Here is a 21569-nt window from a genome sequence, read left to right as displayed (position 1 = left end):
ATTTATTTGCACCGTTTGTATGCAACCTCTGTGGTCATGGTACCATATGATGCAATGTAAGCCATCATTATGCCTCTGCACTCATGCACCCAATAATCATGTAAATGGTAATTAGCAAGTGAAGTGATTCTGACCATCCATCTGTGACCATCACTGGCCATATGTGGCCCAGACCACCTCAGAATGTGGTCTGAAAGATCCGATCTCAATGCGTCCTCAATGCGTCTTGAGTGTGTTCACACCTGTACTTAGAGCTGTCCACTTGACACATGTCCACTTGATGCATGTTAATACCAGGTGTGAATAGGGCCTTATGTAACACTGCCTTATTTGAATCAGAGATCCTTACCTTTCATCCAGGTGATGTGTGGGTGGGGGCTACCTGCTGGCAGACAGCTGAGTGTGACTGGATCTCCCTCCAACAGGACATGATCTCTCAGCTTGATGTGGAACACTGGAGGGAAATCTGGGAGCAAAAGACATTAGACCACTTAAATAATATCCATACCATATAAATGTATAATTAAAATTAAAAGTTATGATTTACTGTACACAGTGATGGTTAAGACCACCATCATTGGAACCACTGTACAACTACTGGCCAAGGATCAGCTAGACATTTACGAAGAAATCAAATGCTATGTGTTCACTGATGTTGACATACAATCTATGAATAAACAGCTAGCCTGACTCTGTATTGAAGGTAAAAAGCTAAGTTCACAGATCGCTGTCCTGTTCACACTACACAACTTGCTGTCTTGTAATCGTGAATCTTGAAGTTGTTGTGGTTTTCACACTACATGACTGACCGGCAACAGGGGTGACACACTACAAGATCCTTCACCGGGAGGAATCCCTGATGGGTATGTCTGGTCTCCAAACTACGTTTTCTCAAGAAAACACACAAGGAGTGACACAGGAAGTTTGTAAAATCATCGCAGTCAGGATTTTAGTTCAAGTAATCTGCGGAACTTTCCTTGCAGTCATGCTTGTTGATGTTGTCGTTGGCACACGGATTCACAAAATAGCCTGTTCCACACATCTTTACAATTTATAGCCTGTTTCCTCTAGGTGCAACAACAACTATGGTCTATACTTTATTATACAATAAAGTTCCTACTGTTACAGGCGACCCCTCCCCCAAGTTTCCCCTCAACCTGTGTCTTGCTCTCTCATTGGCTGTAGCTCCCTCACAGGTCCAGATATTTAGCATGCTAGATGTCGAGCCTCTCGGCTTGCATCTTTGAACAAAGCACACAGAGCTCGAGTGCCAATTTGCGAGCGCAGATCCAACGCATATTTGCATGAGGGCTAAAGTCGTATAGTGTGAACTATTAACAGGTTATATGTCATTTGTTTTATCTGCAACAAAGAAAAAGGAATAAAGGATAACTATATGTTGTGGTTTTGGGTGGATGAATGGCTCTTTCAAATGAAACTTGTGAGCTCGTGTTTACAACATGGGAAGTCGTGTACACAATATGCTTGGCGTGCAAACGGTTAAATCATGAGAACACCACTGCTAGGCAACGGCAATATTAACGTTGCTGTCTGCGTCTAGAGGTCACAGAGGCGAACAATTTAGTAAGCTAGCAAATGGAACATAATAACATAATGCAGTACAAAGTCCTAAAGACAGAGGGAAAAGATGAGGCCGTTGGGAATATCAACATGTCCTTCAGACCTATCATAAAATTACAAAGAAAAACTATTTATGACTAAAATTACAATACATTAACTTTTTATGCACCGAAAAATGAACTTCCATGGCCTCCGCCATTTCTGACAATGTCAACAAACACAACTCATGAACTCTGAGCTTTCAGAAACGTTCCACTTACAAGATCTTAAACACCAGACGAGGGGGGGCGTTCATATGAACTCTTCTTGTGAACACGATAAACACGACCCCATTTGAAGGCACCATATGTGCCGACTATTTCTTGGCCAGGAGCAATCACTTCCTGAAGTATCCTCTGGTTGGTGAGGACAAGAGCAACAGAGTTTCCACTCTTTCTGCTAAGCTAAGCTAACAGGCTGCTGGCTCTAGCCTTATATTTAATGGACAGATATGAGAGTCTTCTTATCTAACTCTCGGGAAGAAAGTGACAAAGAGTATCTCCAGGAATGTCTATTGCTTTAAACTCTCATTACCTTACCATTGACACAGTGCAATCACAATCTCTTTACTTTTGTGTAACTTACCAGAGGCCAGTTTAGAGTACTGGCGTGAACGTAGGGAACTATTTTCTCTGGAGATTGCTGTTGGTATGTCAGGCTGTGATACTGTCTTGTCTCGCCTCCCTCTGGTTAAGCCCCATCGATCCCAGCGGGATCTGCGCTCACCCTCCACAACTTTAGAAGAAAAAAACAATTGACTCCATAAATCAACCATCATGCATTTAAGAAAGGGGAAGTTATAGTACTCTACAAACATGAATACAATTAAAGTATATACCATACATACCTTTTGATGTTTCTGTCTTTAGGCTGGACATGGAGTCTAGAGACTCTGATGAGGCCCCATTAGTGGCCTGAGATGCCAGCTGGTTCTGAGGAACACTGGCAACCTTCATAGCACGGCTCTCTGATGTTGCACGACGAAGCATGGAAAGAATGGGTGTCCTCTTGGTTTCCTTGTCCTCTGACGCTTTCCTTTCTTCTGAGTAGCTGCGAATTCTTGTGGAGATCCCAGCCACTGTTGATTCAATCTTTCTGCGCATTGCAAAGACCGGTGATTCATTAGGTTTCTTAAGCTCCTTTTCATCTTGTTCCACCAATGGTTTACCTCCACCATCCATGTGTGTCATCTCCACTTCCTTCTTGTCTGATGATCCTCTTCGGCCGAGAGTCCAAGAAAGCCTACGTCTTGAAGCATCTTCTTCTTTGGTTGTTTCGTCCTTGCGCTCAGTTGACGAAGCTCTCTTCAGGCGCATAGAGAGCCTTCTCATAAAGCCTTGGTCCTTTTGAGCTTCACGAAGGTCCTGGACTGACTTTGACTTCTCCTCAAATCTCCGTGGTGCTAATTCCAATGGTGCACCAATTGGCCCAGGTCTGTATATCTCTTCACCGGACTCTGCGGAGTCTGATGAAGTCGCTTGTGATTTGTCCTCATTCTTTGACCGTGACAGAAATTTTAGACTTCTCGAGAGGGAAGACTCGCGTTTTTTGAAGCGGGCCTCAAAGACCTCTTCAGAGGTAATGTCCTCAAAGTCAACTCCTGCTGAGAGATCTTGTTGGGATGAGGGATTTGGGGTAGTCCTTGGTGGACTGGGTTCTTTTGTCATCATTTCTGGTGATGCTACCCTGGAGTATACAGCAGGGTGCTCAGTGGTTGACATGATGCCTGGCTTTGGTGGACCAGCTAAAGCAGAGGACATAATGGCAAGTGAAGATGTGGGTACAAATGTTTCAGTTGATACTGAGGATGACAAGGTGGCTGGAGCAACAACAGGTGTAGAGGGGCCTAAAAGTTGGTCATTGAGAGGCTGAACTGCAGGGACCATGATGGTCTGCATAATGCTTGCATATGCTGAGGTCCTTCCATCTGGGAGAACAACTCGAGCAGGAAGCGAGGGTGTTACATAAGTTGACATAACATTTGCTGACGGATGGGATAATTCTTGTGTTGGTCTCACCATAACTGAGCTTGTGGTTATGATCATATCAGAGGATTTAGCAGGCATAATTACTTCTTCTTCTACATTTTCTTCAGAAACATCTACATTTTCTTTAGCATTTGATTCAGCAACACTGACAATTGTTTCCTCTTCTTCTTTCAAAATCTCTTCTTTTTCTTCTTTCTCATTTTCTCCTTCTTCCTCCATTTTCTCTTCTAGTTCAGGGGTTTGGACCACAAGAGGAGGTGTAGGAATTCTCTGGCCCGTATACTCCGATTCAATCATTGGTTCTTCTGATATGCTCATGTCCTTCTCTGAGAAACCACTAGTGCTCGATCTCTCATCAAAATTACTATCTGTTGTCAGCCCTTCCATCTTTTCGTTCATAGTCTCATCAGGCTTCATCTCTTTTTCCATTAATGATTCCTCACTTTCTGTTTTGGTTGGACTTTCCTGCACAACAGACTCTGGTATTGGCGGTTTTGGCGAAGGCTCCCTGGGAGTCACTGGACGCGAGTCTAGCTTGATTTGCTCAGTGAGAGATGACATAGATATGGCTTCCTTGAGCCTTCTCTCTTCTACCTGTGCCAAAGGAATTTCCAAGGGAGCTCCTGACCGGCGGTGTAAAGCTATGGGTTCTGAATCACCTTGACTGAAAGATGCAGTTTTGCGCAAAACTTTGGGTTTGGGAACTTCCTCCATTGCAGAATCGCTGGATGCAGCTCTAATTAGTGGGGGTGGGCCCAAACGAGCAGTACGAGAGTAGCGATCTGATGTTATTGCACGTTTTTCATCTCCCATTCCTAATGTTTCCAACAGAGGTCCTCTCAGTCCACTCATCTTGTTGTCTACATTGCCACCACGAAGCAGCCGCTGTCTCATCAGCTCCAGTTTAAGAGCGTAGTCTTCTTGACTCATCTTGGCAGTTCCTGGGCTGGCACTCCTCCTTGGTAGTTCCATAGAGACCGCTTTCTTGAGAACTCTTCTTCCATCCTCTTGGTTCCCTTCTCCAACTCCTTCCTCAGGTGTAATCCGGAGCAGCAATGCACTGTCAGCAGAGCCTCCACGTCTTAGCTCTCCTCTTCGTCGTCCACCCTCTGGTTTGTCTGACTCCATGCTTGAACCCCTTCGCAGGGGTTTTCTAGTCAGCTGTGACTTTTGCGGCAATTCAGCGGGTGATTCTTCATCTGAGGAATCCCTGCCATTATCTTGTGATGACCTTTTCCGCACACGGCCTTTACTTGTTAATTCGACCCCTTCTTTATCCTTTTCTTGAGGGTCACACTCCATTGCCTCCTGGGCTTGAACCGGAGACCCAGACCATTTACTTGTTCCATCCTGCTTTCCTGTTTCCTGCTCATTGGTCTGGATGTCATTCAGTGACATCCTTGATCCAGAAAATTCCATGTTAAGTGGCATTGGAATAAACGGCAGTTCATCAATGTCTTCATCAGAATCTGAAGATGATGATGGCAAAGGTGAACCTTCTTTAAGGTGCCTGGGAACGGCAATGGAGATATGGCTGGAGGAGTCGTTCAGCAACTCAGGTATGGACCTCATGACCATTTTTGATTTATAGCTGATTAGCGAACGCTGTAAAAAAGAAAGTATGATCCAGTTTAAAAAGTAAAAAGATGTGACCATGGCATTCTGAGTGTAATGCAATATAGAAGCAGAACAGAAACATCCCTCACCTGCCATTTTCTGCGTGATACAAACTTCCTCATGGACTCTGTACTTATGGCCTTCCCCTTGCTAAGTGTCTGTACAATAAATAGGCATTAAATATAGCAAAAGGGAATAAAGAACGGCACCTTGCTCAATATTGTCAATTAGAAATTACTTCAGAAAGAGGTTGTGGATGCTTAACACTGTAGTGTGAAGTACCACTGGCCTTGTCTTACCTTGAACCAGGGGTGTCGGAGACATCCTTGAGTATCAGGTCTCCTAGAGAAAAAATAAGGCATATATCAGTCTTCCAAGTTTATGCACATTTGTTTCATTATCTAGCTTAATAAACTGCTGTCTTAGCTACTGTATCTTAAATGAAAAGCACCAGTGGGGAGTTGCAGACAGGGACTAGGAGAACAGTGGAATATAAAAAACAAATGTTTATCTGAGAAGCATCTAATATTGAAACAAATCAATAACATGAGCTACTTTGTCTTTTTATTCACTTAATATGGAACGATTTCTCTCTGCAGTTACAAAATGTCTTCCAGAGTTGTTTAAACAACCTTGAAAAATTTACAAATTATACAAAAACTTTTATCAAAATATCTATAACAAACCACAAAGGAAGTAAATGTCAAATGAAATTCTGAAAATACTCAATGAGAACCTGTGAATATTACATGGAAATCTAAAAATATTGACTTAAACCTGAGAGTAGTGAATGACACTGATACTGAATGGACAAACTGCACACTTCACATCATCATCTCATTGTTGTTCACATACACTTGGTTTGTATTTGTGTATTTTTACTTATTAGGTTAAGTTTATTGCTACGCATTAAATAAGGGCACTGTTATCCATCCAACCAAGATTGTGTTATCCTGATTTCACACCAGTTCACTCATTCTGATACACTGTGTTTACCTATTAAACCTCTACTGTACAGGCTGCGATGCAATCCAGATGGTGACTGAAAATATGTCCTTCAATATCTCATGTATTATTCAGTATTTGTTATTATTTGTTATTATTATTTCAGGCTTGTTGCCATTATAAATCATAAATGTATAGATTATAGTATTTTTCTTACAATAATTTTGCATAAAAGAGATCTTGATAAAGAGATCCAGTAGTGTTACTCACAGCCTGTCTGTTACCAACAGCTTTATGATGAACCCTTTAGCCTCTCGACAAAGGTCAGCGAACATGCTCTCCTCGAAGGCCACGTTATAGTTCCTGATGTTCAGTACAGAGCTGCGGTCATTCTCTCCAGCAAATGGAGAAACTCCTGTCAGACTGATGAAGGAAGCAAATGCTTACGTTTTATGACAAGCCTACGGGTAGTCCTGAACATGCAAACACGTCAAAAACTGACACTGATAATCAGCATACTGGAATACATTTAATAATGAAGAAAATAAATAATAATAACAATTTGACTCACCACAGGTATGCAATAACTCCAACTGACCTACAGGAAAATAAAGAAGAGAATTAGAAAAAGGTGCTGTGTTGATACAAAACAAACTGTAAATTCAAGAGCTACCTACCAGATGTCTGTAGCTTTTGACACAGGGGTCTGATTGACAATTTCTGGTGCAACAAATTCTGGTGTGCCATATTTGCAGTATTGAGCCTCATCGGGTGTGATCTGCACTGCGTTGCCGAAGTCGCAGATTCGGATCTGATCACCATGGGGGTCCGCCATCAGGATGTTATCAGGCTGAGGAAATAATACAGAAATACATTTTACCCCGTTCTGCCATCACATTTTGTATGTCCATTTGCTAAATGTAAAAACAAAAACTGCACTTTTTTCCATGACCCCCTTTACACCTTGCATTAAATTGCATCTCATATCCTGATTGTGTCTAGATATGATAGGGCTGTGTATTGGCAAGAATCTGGCGATACAATACGTATCGTGATACAGGGGTAACGATTCAATTTATTGTGATACTGTAAGCAAGGCGATATATTACGATATTTTAAAATCTAATTATAGGAAAACTGTCATAGTATAAAGAACACACCACTTCAACACACAAAAACGTTAGCGGTGCGCCCTTGTGCTACTTCCTGTCTCAGTTTGCGTTGTTGCGTTGGAGTGGAGGAGTCAGATGGCTGAAGATAGATTCCAACACTGCTATCTATCGGTCGGGAGTTTAAACACAACACAAAATGAACCACGAATCTTTGCATATAAACTATTAATTAAAAATCTATAGTGTTTTTGAGATTCGATACATTATCACAAAACATAATATCATGATACTCAAGTATATCAAAATTTTCTTACATCATAAAGATATGATATAACCTTATTACATTTACACCTGATATTAATGTGTCTCCAGTATCCATATTGAGATCCGATTGTTCTGTCTGAGAGGGCTGAGAGGAAGCCGCCAGAGGCTGCACTACGAACGGGCAAAATGCCGTCGTTTAGGGGGAGAGGGAATGTGACTTTGAGGTACGTCTACACTCGCACACACAGAGGGATGAGGAGAAGAGACGCTGAGCGCATAGCAGTGGCGGAGATCTCTCTGGTCATGGCGGTTCAGTGACCGGAGGAGCGCTGAGAGCACACTGCAGGTTGAGACCCCTCCACACACACACCTAGCCGAAGCTTGGAATACTCGCCGTTGATTACTACCGAAGCTCTGAAGCCTAAAAAAATAGTAGTAGGGACAGCCCTAGCATTACTTCTTTCCGCCCACGTAGTTGTTGTATGTGGATTGAAAACGCTGTTGCATTTACACTAGTGTTCAATGTGGTCACAATGTGTCCTGTGGTTTGGTTGATCGGATCACAATCTGTCCTCAATGCATTTTGGGTGCATTTACTGTACACCTGTACATTCATGTGGTCAAGCACTATCTGATTGCAATCTGATCACCCAAAACACATTTTAATGCCAGGTGTAATGGGGTCCATGAGTATCTACCTTAATGTCCAGGTGTATGATGTTAAGATGATGAAGGTAGTCCATGCCCTCAAGCAGTTGTCTTATACATGAACGTACCTGGTGGTTCCCAGACACAAACATACCAGTATAGCTGTTATTTATTAGATCATTAAATTGCATACATTTAAATTGATATTGCAATGTTTAGTGTAAGATTTGCTGTGCACTCATAAAACACAGCACTTACATCAGACTCCATTACTGTAGATTTCCTTGTAAATCTGTCAAGCAGCTCCTCATGGCATCTTTAAAGATGAATTAAGGGTATTCTTTCTGGGACTTCAGGTGCATTATACAATAAGCGCTAGTTGTTAGTAATACAGTGGCAATACACACTTGTACACATGTTTATTTCACTTCTAACAAGACAATTTTTCATTAAAGCTTTTCAGAACAACACAATGCTTACAGCCAGGTAATGAAAAATGAAAAATTCAATAATCATTTCACTTACTTTCCCAGGCTAATTGTCTGCATCAGAGTACTCTCTGTTTTAACTGCATAATAAGGATACATTTCAGTGATGATGACGACTGCATTCTTTTTCTCGAAGGCATCCTGAAAGTAAAGGACTCTCTCGTGGTCCAGCTTGGAAAGCAGGTTCATCTCTCTCCGAGCAGACGCCTTCCTCTTGGCCCGTGTGGAGATAAACTTTGAAGCATACTCCATTTTGCTAACCTTCTGGGTCACACGTTTCACATAGGAAAATGCACCTCTGGAGGAAAAAGTCAGGAGGAAAACTGAGTTCATCACTGCTTAAAGCTGGGGTTGACAGTGCTGTTCAAATACATTTGTGTTATATTTGTTGAAATTCTTATTACATCCTGACACCAATCAATAAATCATATGCTCTGACAAAAAAAGAAAAACAAATCTGGAATGGGTGGCTGTCACAGGACTGTAATAAGCCCGTCTAATTATTTCATAACTGGCATCTCACCAATATAATGTACATATTGTATTTTTATATTATGTATTATCTTTTATATTTTTTATATTTATATTGTATTATCTCTTTTTTCATTGTATTATCTTTTCATTAGCACCTATGGGATTGTCACAATCTAATTTCGTTGTACTACACAATGACAATAAAGGGCTTGAATCTTGAATCTTGAATCTTGAATCTTGAATCTTTTTATTTTGGTGCCCCTGTTAACAGGTTAGAGCAGCCACACAGCCCACATGAACAGCGCGGCTCGGCTGCGTGTCGTCTGCGTCTCTTCGGGATTCGAGGTCTCGCCTATTTTGTCCACGCTGCGGTTCACCGCAAAACTAGACAGCGAAATTGATCTTTTGACCGTATCTTGACATCATACCAGCAACATTAACACAGTTTCAATGTCTATATCTGTAGATTATGTCAGAGACATGAAAAATGTTAATATTTATTTTTAACTCAACACTTCCTGCTGCAGTTTCAAAATAAAAGACCTCTAGCATTTTTTTCCGTGGACAGAATTCCTTCATTTATTCAACACAAGGCTTTTATTCTGAAATATTTGCAGGACGGTGTTGTGGGAAATGAAGTGACTTGCAGGGCTCCATGAATGAATAAAATACCAGCTTTTAACTGTAGATTTTTACAAATAAGAACGCGCCTCTTCACCTTTTCCTGTCTAAAATAAATATAAATGACATTTATAATGAAATGGTAAATGGTAAAGGGACTTGCATTTATACAGCGCTTTTCTACTCTTCCGACCACTCAGAGTGCGAAATGAAATGGCCATTATGAAAGGCAAACTCAATGTAGAAAGAAAGGGCTGGCAGCAGCACACTAGCAGCAGAAAAGCTGCTAGTGTGGACACCACACGTGTGACAGACACATCAGTTCAGCGAGGCAGCCGCCACGCGCTGCTTACGTGCCCAGACTGGCCCGGTGGTAGTGTTGGCGACTTGGCGACTTTCTCACTAGATTTAGGGACTTTTGGAGCTAGTGCTGCTAGCTACCTTCATTAGAAAGGGTTAGCCCTTTACCCTACCTTTAAGTCCGGATTAACGGATGGGATGTAAAATGTGGGTTTAAAAATGCCTTACCTTCCAATTTCCTTGTGAATGTCATAGTTGTCAGTCAGTCTGCGCATTTTCCTTAGTATAGTCTCCTCATCATCCATTGGATCCTCTTTACGTCTAGCTGCAGTAATGAGCAAGTTTTACTTAGACAAAGGGAACTCAGTATAATTACAAGACAGAATGGCAATGTTAGTTCCTTCACTTAGCTTGTTAGCTGTGCAACAACGGATTGTCAGATTTTGTTATGGTTCTGATAGATTGACCTCTTACCTTCATGAATGGTGAGTTCAGCTTTACAGGACACAGATCCTGCCAAATTCCTGGCAGTGCAGGTGTAAACCCCGGAGTCCTCTGGACGAGCGTTTAGAACCACCAGGGAACATTCATTATCATCATACACAAACGTGTAATGACTGCTCTCCGACAACAGGATGTCATTCTGAAAGCAAATACTGGACTGTAAGTTTCGGTAATGGTTCTTAGAAATTTCCATTTTGAAAAATGCACCTTACTGTTTAGTTCATCTTGGTAATCACCTATTAAATTAATTTAGACTACTAAAATGGATAAAAACCTTGAACCAGAGGATGTCGGGAATGGGTTTGCCCTCCACAACCACAGCAAAGCGAGGGGTCTCCCCAGAACAAACGTCCAAGTCCTCCATGATAGTTTCAAATGTTGGGGGAGCTGTGGACAGAGTTGCAACAGCGCAATACCAAGTTACACTAGATTTACATGGATAAATGGAAAGATGTATAGATCAATCTACTGCCCGTATTTTAGGAAGCCTTTTGTAACACCTTGGCCAGGGACTACAGATGAAAAATAGCCTTTTTGGCTAATTCTGGCATTTTTTATACCATGTGTATTTATTAATTTGCACTGTCCCTTCTCAAATAAAGTAAACTAAACTAAACTAAGCCTACCTGCCATCTCCACGCTGAAGGTGCAGCTGTCGCTGCCATATTTGTTAGAGGCCACAAACATCATCTCTCCGATGTCAGCACTCTTCACTTTAAGCAGCTTCAGCGTTTGCTGGTCATCATCTGGCATAGTCATCTCATACAAGCCTGGTTTGTTGGCCAGGACCACTCCCCTCCTGTGGAGAAGTGTTTGTATTGTTACCCAGGGTTAATATGTTGCCAGTAGGAGAGTAGTGGACTATCACTGGGCAGGTTTGGTGGATGTTTGGCTTAGGGCTGCCCCCTCTCTGTCGATTAGGCGACTAATCGGTCGTTTTGGTCTCAGTCGACTGAGACTTCTTTAGTTGATTAGTTGTTTTTTATGCTTTCTTCATGCTGAATGACGTATTTCCAAGGAATTTATGAGCACATTTCTGGTAAACACCAGATTTAAAGTGGTGCTTTTGTGTGATTCTTTGTGGACAAACTCTGCTGATTAAATCAACTAATCGAGTAGTCAACAAAATGAGGTTGAGGACAGCCCTAGTTTGGCTCTTGCTTGAGTGCAAGTCGGGACACAATAAAAGATTGTATTCCATGCTCTGGAATCTTTGATAATCCCTTGGAATTAAACAGCTGCCTGTATGCATCATCACACTGTATTTGTGTTTGTCAGTCATACACCCTGACTATCCTGTAATACACTGACTCCACGGGGTGGGAACCTTTCCACCAGCTTCCACTTGACTTGGACTAATGAACTAATCAGATAGAAGTTTATTATATCAGGATAACCCCTTGAGATAATTCATCCCGTTTTCAAGGGGGATCATGGAATAAAAACATGGATGTTACGTTAAAAACTACAAATACAACCGCAGTGCTGTTATAAAGTTATTGGTAAACAATGACTGTATATAAATATACTGTATATGCTGGAAAAAAACTATCACAGGAACATGCAAGTGAAGTGCAACCATATGTCAAAAATAACATAAAGTAAAGGAGATATGAATAGAAACTTGACACCAGAAACACAGATACCTCTTCCAGATTACGGCAGCATTGACATGATTGAGGGTGACAGTAATGGTGACTGACTGGTTTTCCATCACATGTACAATTTCTGGCTTGTCAATAATCACAGGAGCCTCCTGAAGATAGGGACCTACAAGGAAATCAGAATGTACAGGTAATATTTAATAAACCGTTGCACACGGAGGGATGGATGAATGGAAGGATGGATGGATTGATAAATGGATTGATGGATGGATGGATGGATGGATAGATGGATGGATGGATGGATGAATGGATGAATAGATGGATGGATGGATGGATGCTCTAAAACCTGAATGTACCTCGGTCCAGGAGCTGCACTGTCTCGGTGGTAGGTGAGGGCTTGCTGAAGGCTTTGGAGGTGATGGTCAGGACCCTGAAAGCATAGCGCACGCCTTTGGAGAGGGTGGTGATGGTGTAGGTGGTCTCCTTCAGGCCAGAAGCTATGATGGTCCACTGGATGGAGCCCAGGGCTTGTTGTTGGATCGCATACATCAGGGAGCTGGGATCTGAAAAGAAAAAGGATTTCATGCAAAATGCTACACCGCAATGTTGAAACGACAACAATTACTACTTTAACAATTTGGTTAGCTAAGCTCCAGAGAATGCTTAAAATTAAATCCTTTTTTTTGTATCATTTTGTCTATATTTTGTCATTTTGAATTATAAATAACTTATTTGGTGTGGTGAACAAAACGATTCTGAATATCATTCTTGCGTACCAATGGAAGGGTCCAGCCTCCTTGGTTTCTTCCAGCTTAAGGTGATGGTTTTACCAGTGATGGATTCTATCACTGGAGTCCCATCGGGAGGGTCAGGGAGGATATCTGTAAAATGATGACAATGGAATTAGAGGTCCATTGATGTTTCTGATGTGCCTTAGCCCGAACAAATTTGTTCATACAACTGGTTCTTGTTTGAAAACCAATGTGTTTTTTTTGTTTTTTTTAAGGTGCATGCCAAAAAAATGAATGAAAATCACCGGTGACATAGAGATGAGCGTAGCAGGTGGCCTTGCCAACTTTGTTAGAGATGACACTCTTGTAGACACCACCGTGGGCATGGCACACTGAGCGGATGACCAGGCTGTGGACATCACGAACTACAGGAGAAAGCAGAGATGAAAGGATATGAGGACTGTTGAGCATCTTAATGCAACTTAGCTTACTGTAACAATGTCAAACTAAACACACTCCCTGCCTACAAAGTGACAATTGATTGAATTGATTGAAATTTTGACCTGAAAAATTAAATAATGTTCAAATTCTTAAAATTACTTAAAGTGTCTGAAATAGCAAACTCTTGCAGTTGTGTGAGTATTGAGGGCGCTTTCACACCTAACTCATTTGGTTTGGTTAAAATGAACTCAGATCTGTTTGCTCGGTTGGTACGGTTAGTTTGGGCTGGTGTGAAAGCTGTCAATCAAACCCTGGCGTGGACCAAACAACTGAAGCGAGAGCGCTTGAAAAGATGGGTCTCGGTCCGCTTAAGTGGACTCCGGGGCGGTTTGTTTGTGGTGTGAATGCAAATGAACCAACCACAGGATTATACAGTATGAGAGCAGATATGTGATTTTAGCATGATTTCAAAAGTTGAACTACTAATAAATCCATCTGCTGATCATGAAATCTGTTCAGGAAGTGATATATTGATCTGTATAAGGCCATGTATATAATATATTTATGCAAATCAACACACATGCACGTCAGTGTGGGTATTTTTCTTGACTAATAGGTCAAAAGCGGTTAAAACTGCTGTGCTTGTATCCGACTCTGGGAACTTTGTCAGTTCATTAAGTCCATTAAATAGTGTGTGACAGCCTAATCAGGCCTTAACCATACAGGTGGCAGATTGAAAAATACTAGAATTATATAGAATATATTGAAACTATATAGAATTATAAAATTGTCATATGGGTTGTTTTGGAGGGCACTGACACTATTTTGTTGTCAGTGGTTCTCAACCTGGGGGTCCCAACCCCCACTAGGGGTCGCCAAAGCTTCATGGTGGGGGGGGTCACAAGGCCTTCTTGATTTTAAGGGATGTAAGACAACTTTAAAATATATACATACAAATAGCCCATATCTCAGCATTTCATAGATTTCTGTGAAGAAAACTATAGTAAATTCTTATTTTGGAAGTTTGGTAATATAATATGAAATATCTATAAAATGTGTCACTTAGTAAAGGGTCGTCAGTTGACTGAATGATAGAAAAGTGGACCCTTAAGGAAAAAGGTTGGGAACCTCTGACTTTCATCAGTGTTGGGGGGGGGGGATGCTATACAAATAAAAAATATATATATATATTATTATATGATTTATAATAATATATAACATATCTTATTTGCTAAGCCAAGTTTAATTTGATTTATTTATTTATTTCATTTGCCCTAGTATTGTCAATGGGTTTTTAAAGACATCTTGTAAAAGGGGGGAACCTAGCCATAAGATAATATTATTATGCCTATTAGGCCTTGGCATTGAAAAGTTTGGGAAGTCCTGGTCTAGGTATACAGTGTTCAGTATAACAAATTGTATATTTAATTATAAACTCAACAAACTATGTTTTTTTTCTATATGATCATTTTCTTTGCATTGTAAAAGTGACAGTAAATGAAAGTCAGAGAATGCTTATTGTTCCTGGGATTATTTGCTGAGAACAGGGCAGGTTAGTGTCAGTCTCAACATCATGCATTACATACTGCCATAACAGGGTTTTTTTATTGAACGCAAACACATACTCAATTGATTTTAGAAAGTTTTCTTCGTGTTATTGCTAAAGTTCTTTGTTCATTTTAATTTTGATTGAAATATTTATTTTACTTTAACTTTCAATAAAAATGCTAAACTATAGGAGTCTGAAATAAATTGCCCAGAGTGTAATTGCTTTGTACAGGCTTGAGTACACTGATAGGCCTGAACATTGGCTGAATGTTAATCCATTCTGAAGCACTTACACTGTGTCATCTTTCTGTCCTCGGTGCTCTCAATCCTTTTGCCGTTGTGGAACCAGACGATGGTGGGGTATGGCAAACCAGCCACTTTACATTTGAGCACAGCCTCCTTTCCCTCGATCACATCCAGGTCATAAAGGGGTTTGATGAAGTCAGGCATAGTGAAACGCTCCACCTCATTCTCTGGGACCTCTGGCTCCTCTGGAATCGATGGCATCTTCTCCAGTTTAGCCCTAAAGGGAAGGGAAGGGAAGACATGGAACAAAAGGATGGAGAGAGTGACACATAGAAGGATATGTTGATTATTCTCCTATGTCTGTTACTACATAAAAATAACATTTTATAATCCATAATCTAGACAATTCCATGAAACACACAGGAGCTATGGCCAAATACAGCCACAGAATAACATGCTCTTACATCTGTGAGGAGATGGCTGGCCGTGGTTCTTGTATGTAAAGTTCGGCGGAGCTCTCTGCGTCGCCGTGGCTGTTACGGGCAGTGACAGTGTAAAAACCCTCATCCTCATTGGTCACATGAGAAATGAAGAGAGAGTGGCGGCCGCCCTCTTGAAGAATACGAATGTCCTCACTTTCAGTGAGCGGATGATCTAAAGCGTAAAAAAGAGTCTGTATTTATACATCCGGTTAGTTATAAAGTGTGTTATATATCACAAAATCAAAAGCAAAACGAAGATGCTCTGTGATACACCTGGGTGCAAGAACAATGAAGTACAATCCTACCAAAGTGGCTCCAGATGACCTTAGGAGATGGCGTCCCACTGACTTTGCAGTCAAACCGAGCATTGCGCCCCTCAATCACTTCTAGAACGTCCAGCTTGCGAGTGAAGAGAGGTTCAAATGAAGGGATGACTTTGAGTTTGCCACATGAAGTCACTTCCTCTGAAGAGTCAAACATGTAATTCAGAAGTAGCAGAAGAGACAAACAGGACAATAGAAACATCCATTTAGATTTTATGTTACACATACGGTGATATTTACTCTTGAGACATACCTTTAGCTGTGCTGAGCTTGCACATGTATGTCCCACTGTCGTCCTCGTGTACGGAGTTGAGCAGCAGCCGGCACTTTCTTCCATCGAAGTGCATCTTGCAGTTGAGCAATGCCGGCTGGATCAGCTTCCCATCTGCAAGCCAGTCCACATCAGTGTCCTTCGGTCCGATGACATGACACTCAAACAAAACTGTCTCTCCAGCCTTGGCTGTGATGTCCCTGACCGGGCGGATGACGGCCAGGCCTGGCTCAACTGGCGGTGCTGGGTGTAAATAAAGGACATTTTCTGAAGAGTGCCGTTGAGTGATACTTGAACGTTGGTGTTGTGACTAGTTACTGGTCAAAAATGGTTTTATTCACTTGATTAATGTGTCAGTTTATACGCTGATTAACAAGTAAACTAGTGTCAGCAATTTAGTCACAATGTAGCAAATAATGAACTTGACAAGACAATCGAAAACAGCTCAATGATCTACCACAGAGAGAGAGTGAAATGTGAATTTGTACATTCTTAATGACAATTAACACCGGTGCATTTGAAAAGAAGCGTACCTTTTACCTCCAGCTTTCCTTCACACTGCTTTGTCCCATACTCATTAATGATCTTACAGGTGTAAATCCCAGAGTCCGATCTCACTGCTGACTTGATGGTCATTTCAAACGTGCCATCTTCTGTCTCATGCACAATGTGACGCGGGCCTGTTTTCACCGTGACTCTGTCCCTCAGCCTACAAAAGAGTAGAACAATTGTTGCTATGCTTTAAAACAAGAGATGAATCATGCATAAACCACTCAGAGCTTCTTTTTAAAAAAACGTAATCTATGCAATGAAGGATGACCAGGCACACACTTCTTCCAACCACAAGCTCTCTTCCGGCTGGTATGAAGGGGGTGGAGGGTGGGATACATTATCCAGGACTGCCAATATTATGTTCAGCACATTCTTTTCTGCTATTGTCTCTCTCGAGTCATGACTAACTCCAATGACAGAACCTGCCTGTGTGATTCAGCCTATTCTAGTCTCCTATATTAAAGGATAAGGCTGGCATTATTCTACATTGCTCCTATTGTCAATAAATCACATGAAAAGACCAAAACCTACAATGCGTTAGTCCATCTGAAAATACACTCCGTCTTCCCTACTGAGGCTGTTAGTTTTTATATGCAATTCAAATTACTGTTAGAAAGTGGTACAAAATGTAATATTCAATCCGTAATGATTTGTTCAAATACTAAATTCTCAGTGTGGGATGCACTGTTCGTCTGACCCAGGACATGCACTGTTTTCTTATCAGTAAAATACACTAGCGTTGATCTCGTTCTTCTCTGCAAAATGGAGAAAAACTAGCGAGCCGTGCCAAATGGATAATCATGACACCAGACCATCTGAGAAGTGTGAGAAACACCAAAAGATGGTTCACTAGTGAGTATTTACAGCAGGATGGTGTAAAATCAACTTCAGTGCCCATGCTCGTGGTAATGAAGAAACATGTCACCCACAACTGTGTGGCTCATTGATGTGTTTTGAGTCATTCCTCGACAATTACAGAGCTTTATTACCCTGACCCGCCAGATGGTTTGTTACACAGAACCATCTGAGAGGCTGTCATTGGAAACTGTTTGGAAAAGGGCAGGCACGTTCAACAAAATACTTGGCAGGTGATTGGAGGAACCATCTGTCAATCAAACTCTTGCCGTAGCCAGTCCGAAGATGAGCGAAAACATGTTTTCCATCTAGAAAAGCCTTCAGTGTCGTTCTTTGCTCTTCTGTCAATGAAGAAGTACTCTCCAGTTCAGATAGAACTGATGCTATTGCAGCATCCACGCTAACCTCTTCCGGAGCCGCCGTTGTTGTTTAGAACGAACAGTCGCCTCACACACACCTAAACTAAGCCCGTAGCTCCTCACAGGATGGTCTGAACCACTGGTGGTTTGGACACAAATGCGTTACTTGAAGCCTGACAAGATGGATTTTGGTTGTGTCTAGATGGTAACCCGTAAATTGCAAAAATTCGAAAAACTCTTGCGAGACTCACTGTCTGATGACCTACCCTGACATTAACCATTCGAGGTCAATGCCTAACCTTAACCACCTCGTGAGCGTTTCACAAATTTGGGTGTTACCTTCTAGACCCGACCAGGGATTTTCCTGGGATCTCATGATCCTGTGATTCTCGCTTGATCGTTTGATATCGCTAGAATCCAGCTGCCGTGCAAGGTAGGAGCTTTATGGCACAGAGGAATAAGAGATATCAGGCTTTGGTCTTCTCATGGGATTAGTTGACAATAATAGAAATATAGAGTATTACCAGCCTTATACTGTGAAGCTGCTGTCCTAGCTAACAATAGCAATAAAGAACCACTGGCTCCTAGAACATATAAGGAAGTGTTCTACAAACAGGACCTGACCCTTGAAAGGAAGTGCAATCAGATCTGGCTTTTTTTTTTGGTGGCCTCAGCATTGCATGTGAATTCCAGATTGCTGTCTAAGAGCTCGTTATTTCAGCCAGACGTTTGTGTTTCTGTACACTGAGCATCGCCTTGGTAAATGAGGGAAGCATGTAATGCCTAGTTCACACTACATGATTTTAGCCCTGATTTTCAGCTCTCTGACAGTTTTTGGAGCTCCCTGACAAAAGCCCCAGATCAGAGGCAAATTAGCATTGGCTCACCACTCGCACATCTGCGCTCGGGCGTCATGTGTGAACTGTTCAAAGACGTGAACCGAGGGGCTCGTCGATGCCTCTCAGAAACATTCCAGATATCTAGCATGCTGAAATATGTGGACCTGTCGGGGACTCCGGCCACGAGCTACAGCCAATGAGAGAGCAAGACACGGGTTGATGGGAAACCTGGGGGAGGAGGGGTCGCCTGTAACAAGAGGAACTTACTGGATGTGATGCACTTGCAACACAGAGCAAAGTTGTTGTTGCACCGAGAATAAATAGTAAAAAAGAGTATGGAAACCGATGGAAACAGGCTTTTTAGTGACCACATGTGCCAACAACAACATCAACAATGTGTGTAGCGTATGGTATCACGTCATTTACCGTGAATTTCTCGCCTGTGTTTTCGTGACAAAACGTAGTATGGAGACCTCATCAGGGATTCCTCCTGGTGAAAGATCTTGTAGTGTGTGACCCCCTGTCACCGGTCAGTGAGGTAGCGTGAAAACCACAACGACTTAAAGACTCCCGATTACAAGACAGCAAGTCATGTAGTGTGAACAGTTGTGCTATCTGACGACTTTGAAAGTCGTGTAGTGTGAACTTAGCTTTATTCTTCCCTTTTCCCTATTAAGACACTTTCTGTCAACCTGGAGATTGTTAGACAATAAACAGGAATCTTCCACTTCCTTTAACAGATGCAATAAAGCAGCATGCTCTAGAACAAAGTATGCAGTCAAGCAAGCTCGCTCATGGTTTGTGATACGGAGAAAGTATTTTCCATTTCCCACGCAAGCGATGAGTTTAAGTAGTTTGATGAAGTGCAGGGACCTACCAATAGAGCATGGGTTTGGGTTGTCCACTTATTCGGACAGACACGGTGACTTCCTGTCCTTCAATGACAGCTTGATCACTCATTGTTACCTGTTTGAAATGTAATGCAAGTTAGAAGCTGAGAGATGCATTTTACCTGTATGTTTTATTTGACAGATGTTGATGGGATGAACACACAGTGGAAAACACGTTCATACAGGAAAAATTGATAGGATGAAAGGACATCCTGTACATAAACCATTTTCATGCAATATTTTGCAACCAACCAGTCAAAAATGCAGTTGAGTAAGTGTCAATGTTAAACATATAAACGACTCTGTGCAGTCTCACCAGGAATGCAGGGGGTTTCCTGAATCGTGTGTCAATAGTTCGCTTGAGCTCTGGCCCTCCAAAATCCATGCTTTCCTCCAGGGGACTGAGATACTCCTCGTCAGATGTAATAGGGCTGCTGATATCCCGAGGCACGCCCAGGTTTCCCTTTGGCTCCTGAACAGACTCTGTAAAAGCAACACGGTTATATTATGTTTCATGTTGTAGTTTCAGACAATCCTGCTGGCAAACAATTCCTACATGTACCTTTCATTTTGCCTCTGTAATCTGTATTTTTTGTGACTGAGAACACAGCTCAATGAGAACACAGGAGTTCAAGGAGTTAAAATATAATTAGAGTCTGAGATGTCAAATGTGATATCCAAACAATAGTGGATTCACAGTGGGTGGAGCCAGTGAGCCTCAGTGGGCAATTTATAGGTTCAGTTTCGCCTCTGAGTTGCTATGGTAACTATAAGTGAGGTTGTTCAGCTGGAATATATGGCACAGACATTTTGCTCAGTGAGATAATGAAAAGGGAGCAGGAGAGAAATCAGCTGAAACACAATGCCCTGTTGGGAAGAGACTACCAAGATGTTTTTTTTTAATGATGGAGAATAAGAGATTTTCAAAATCAAAACTATTGTTACATACATTGGCCTATTTTTGAATATGTAGGGTATTTTTAAATAATTCTATGGGAATAAAAATATGTGTTATATTCAATCTTTGACTATAATAACAATTCTAAGATTATGATATAATAAATATATATAATATAATAACCGACTTCATCCAGTTAAATGGGCAGACATGCTGTAGTTTTCAGTGTTGATGGTAATAAAACAATTAACAACATGGTGGTCATAGCAGTATGATGCTTTTCATGTTAATGTCCATAATCTTCTATCTGGTTGAACTGCTCTAATTCAAAATAAGCAACTGAGTCATTAGAGAATTTTTTTTAACATTTCCTTTGCATAATTACACTAACCAAATAATTTAAGTTTAGGTTTCAAGTTTTGAAGAGTCAAAACTGAGAGTAAGCCACCACAAAAACAGCACTATATGCTTTTTGATATCCCCAACATCAAACGTACCTGCTTTGACTATAAGGGTGGCACTGCTGGACGCGCTGCCCATCTGATTAACAGCAGTTACACAGTATTTTCCACCATCACTTATTCTAGCTGATTTGATGAGCAGTGTATGTCGTTCACCCTCCACTTTGACTGCATAATTTGCAATGCTGGTGATTTTCGTATTTTCTTTCATCCAGGTAACTGTGACAGAGAAGACAAATAAAGCTGTTTGTGTATTGGTTGCTTAAATACACAATTCAAAATGACCTGTGAGGTTTCTGTCGTTAAAACACAAAGTACAACATGTTACCTTCAGGAATGGGGGTGCCGGCGATGATGCATTTTAGTAGCACATCTGCACCAGCAGATGCTACAGTGTCCTGCAGGGGAAACTCAAATACAGGGGCCTCCATCGGGTCTTCTCCAGCAGAAACATAAGAATCATCTGAAGAATCTGCACAGTTTAACAA

At 41.4% G+C, this 21569-nt stretch overlaps 1 protein-coding gene across 5 annotated transcripts in view; it reads right to left on the bottom strand.

Moving 5' to 3' along the window:
• Positions 1–21569, bottom strand: part of spegb (striated muscle enriched protein kinase b) — a 51937-nt gene that overhangs the window by 12901 nt on the left and 17467 nt on the right. For all 5 annotated transcript variants that reach the window (XM_037790586.1, XM_037790589.1, XM_037790588.1 and 2 more), the window contains 28 exons: positions 21410–21553; positions 21118–21300; positions 20039–20205; positions 19710–19798; positions 16761–16936; positions 16210–16470; positions 15939–16097; positions 15616–15805; positions 15199–15428; positions 13222–13341; positions 12962–13066; positions 12542–12748; positions 12228–12351; positions 11208–11380; positions 10856–10968; positions 10552–10720; positions 10306–10402; positions 8780–8980; positions 8453–8510; positions 8245–8322; positions 6848–7020; positions 6742–6768; positions 6441–6593; positions 5525–5567; positions 5315–5383; positions 2468–5213; positions 2206–2355; positions 350–466 (listed from right to left, as the gene is read on the bottom strand). In XM_037790586.1, coding sequence (XP_037646514.1) covers positions 350–466; positions 2206–2355; positions 2468–5213; positions 5315–5383; positions 5525–5567; positions 6441–6593; positions 6742–6768; positions 6848–7020; positions 8245–8322; positions 8453–8510; positions 8780–8980; positions 10306–10402; positions 10552–10720; positions 10856–10968; positions 11208–11380; positions 12228–12351; positions 12542–12748; positions 12962–13066; positions 13222–13341; positions 15199–15428; positions 15616–15805; positions 15939–16097; positions 16210–16470; positions 16761–16936; positions 19710–19798; positions 20039–20205; positions 21118–21300; positions 21410–21553 — 6522 coding nt within the window. The remainder of the gene's footprint in view (positions 1–349; positions 467–2205; positions 2356–2467; positions 5214–5314; positions 5384–5524; positions 5568–6440; positions 6594–6741; positions 6769–6847; positions 7021–8244; positions 8323–8452; positions 8511–8779; positions 8981–10305; positions 10403–10551; positions 10721–10855; positions 10969–11207; positions 11381–12227; positions 12352–12541; positions 12749–12961; positions 13067–13221; positions 13342–15198; positions 15429–15615; positions 15806–15938; positions 16098–16209; positions 16471–16760; positions 16937–19709; positions 19799–20038; positions 20206–21117; positions 21301–21409; positions 21554–21569) is intronic.

This window comes from Sebastes umbrosus, chromosome 13, assembly GCF_015220745.1.
Source record: "Sebastes umbrosus isolate fSebUmb1 chromosome 13, fSebUmb1.pri, whole genome shotgun sequence".
NCBI classification, from domain to species: Eukaryota; Metazoa; Chordata; class Actinopteri; order Perciformes; family Sebastidae; genus Sebastes; species Sebastes umbrosus.
Note: the sequence above shows the minus strand (reverse complement) of the source record. Positions and strands in the feature narration are given on the sequence as shown.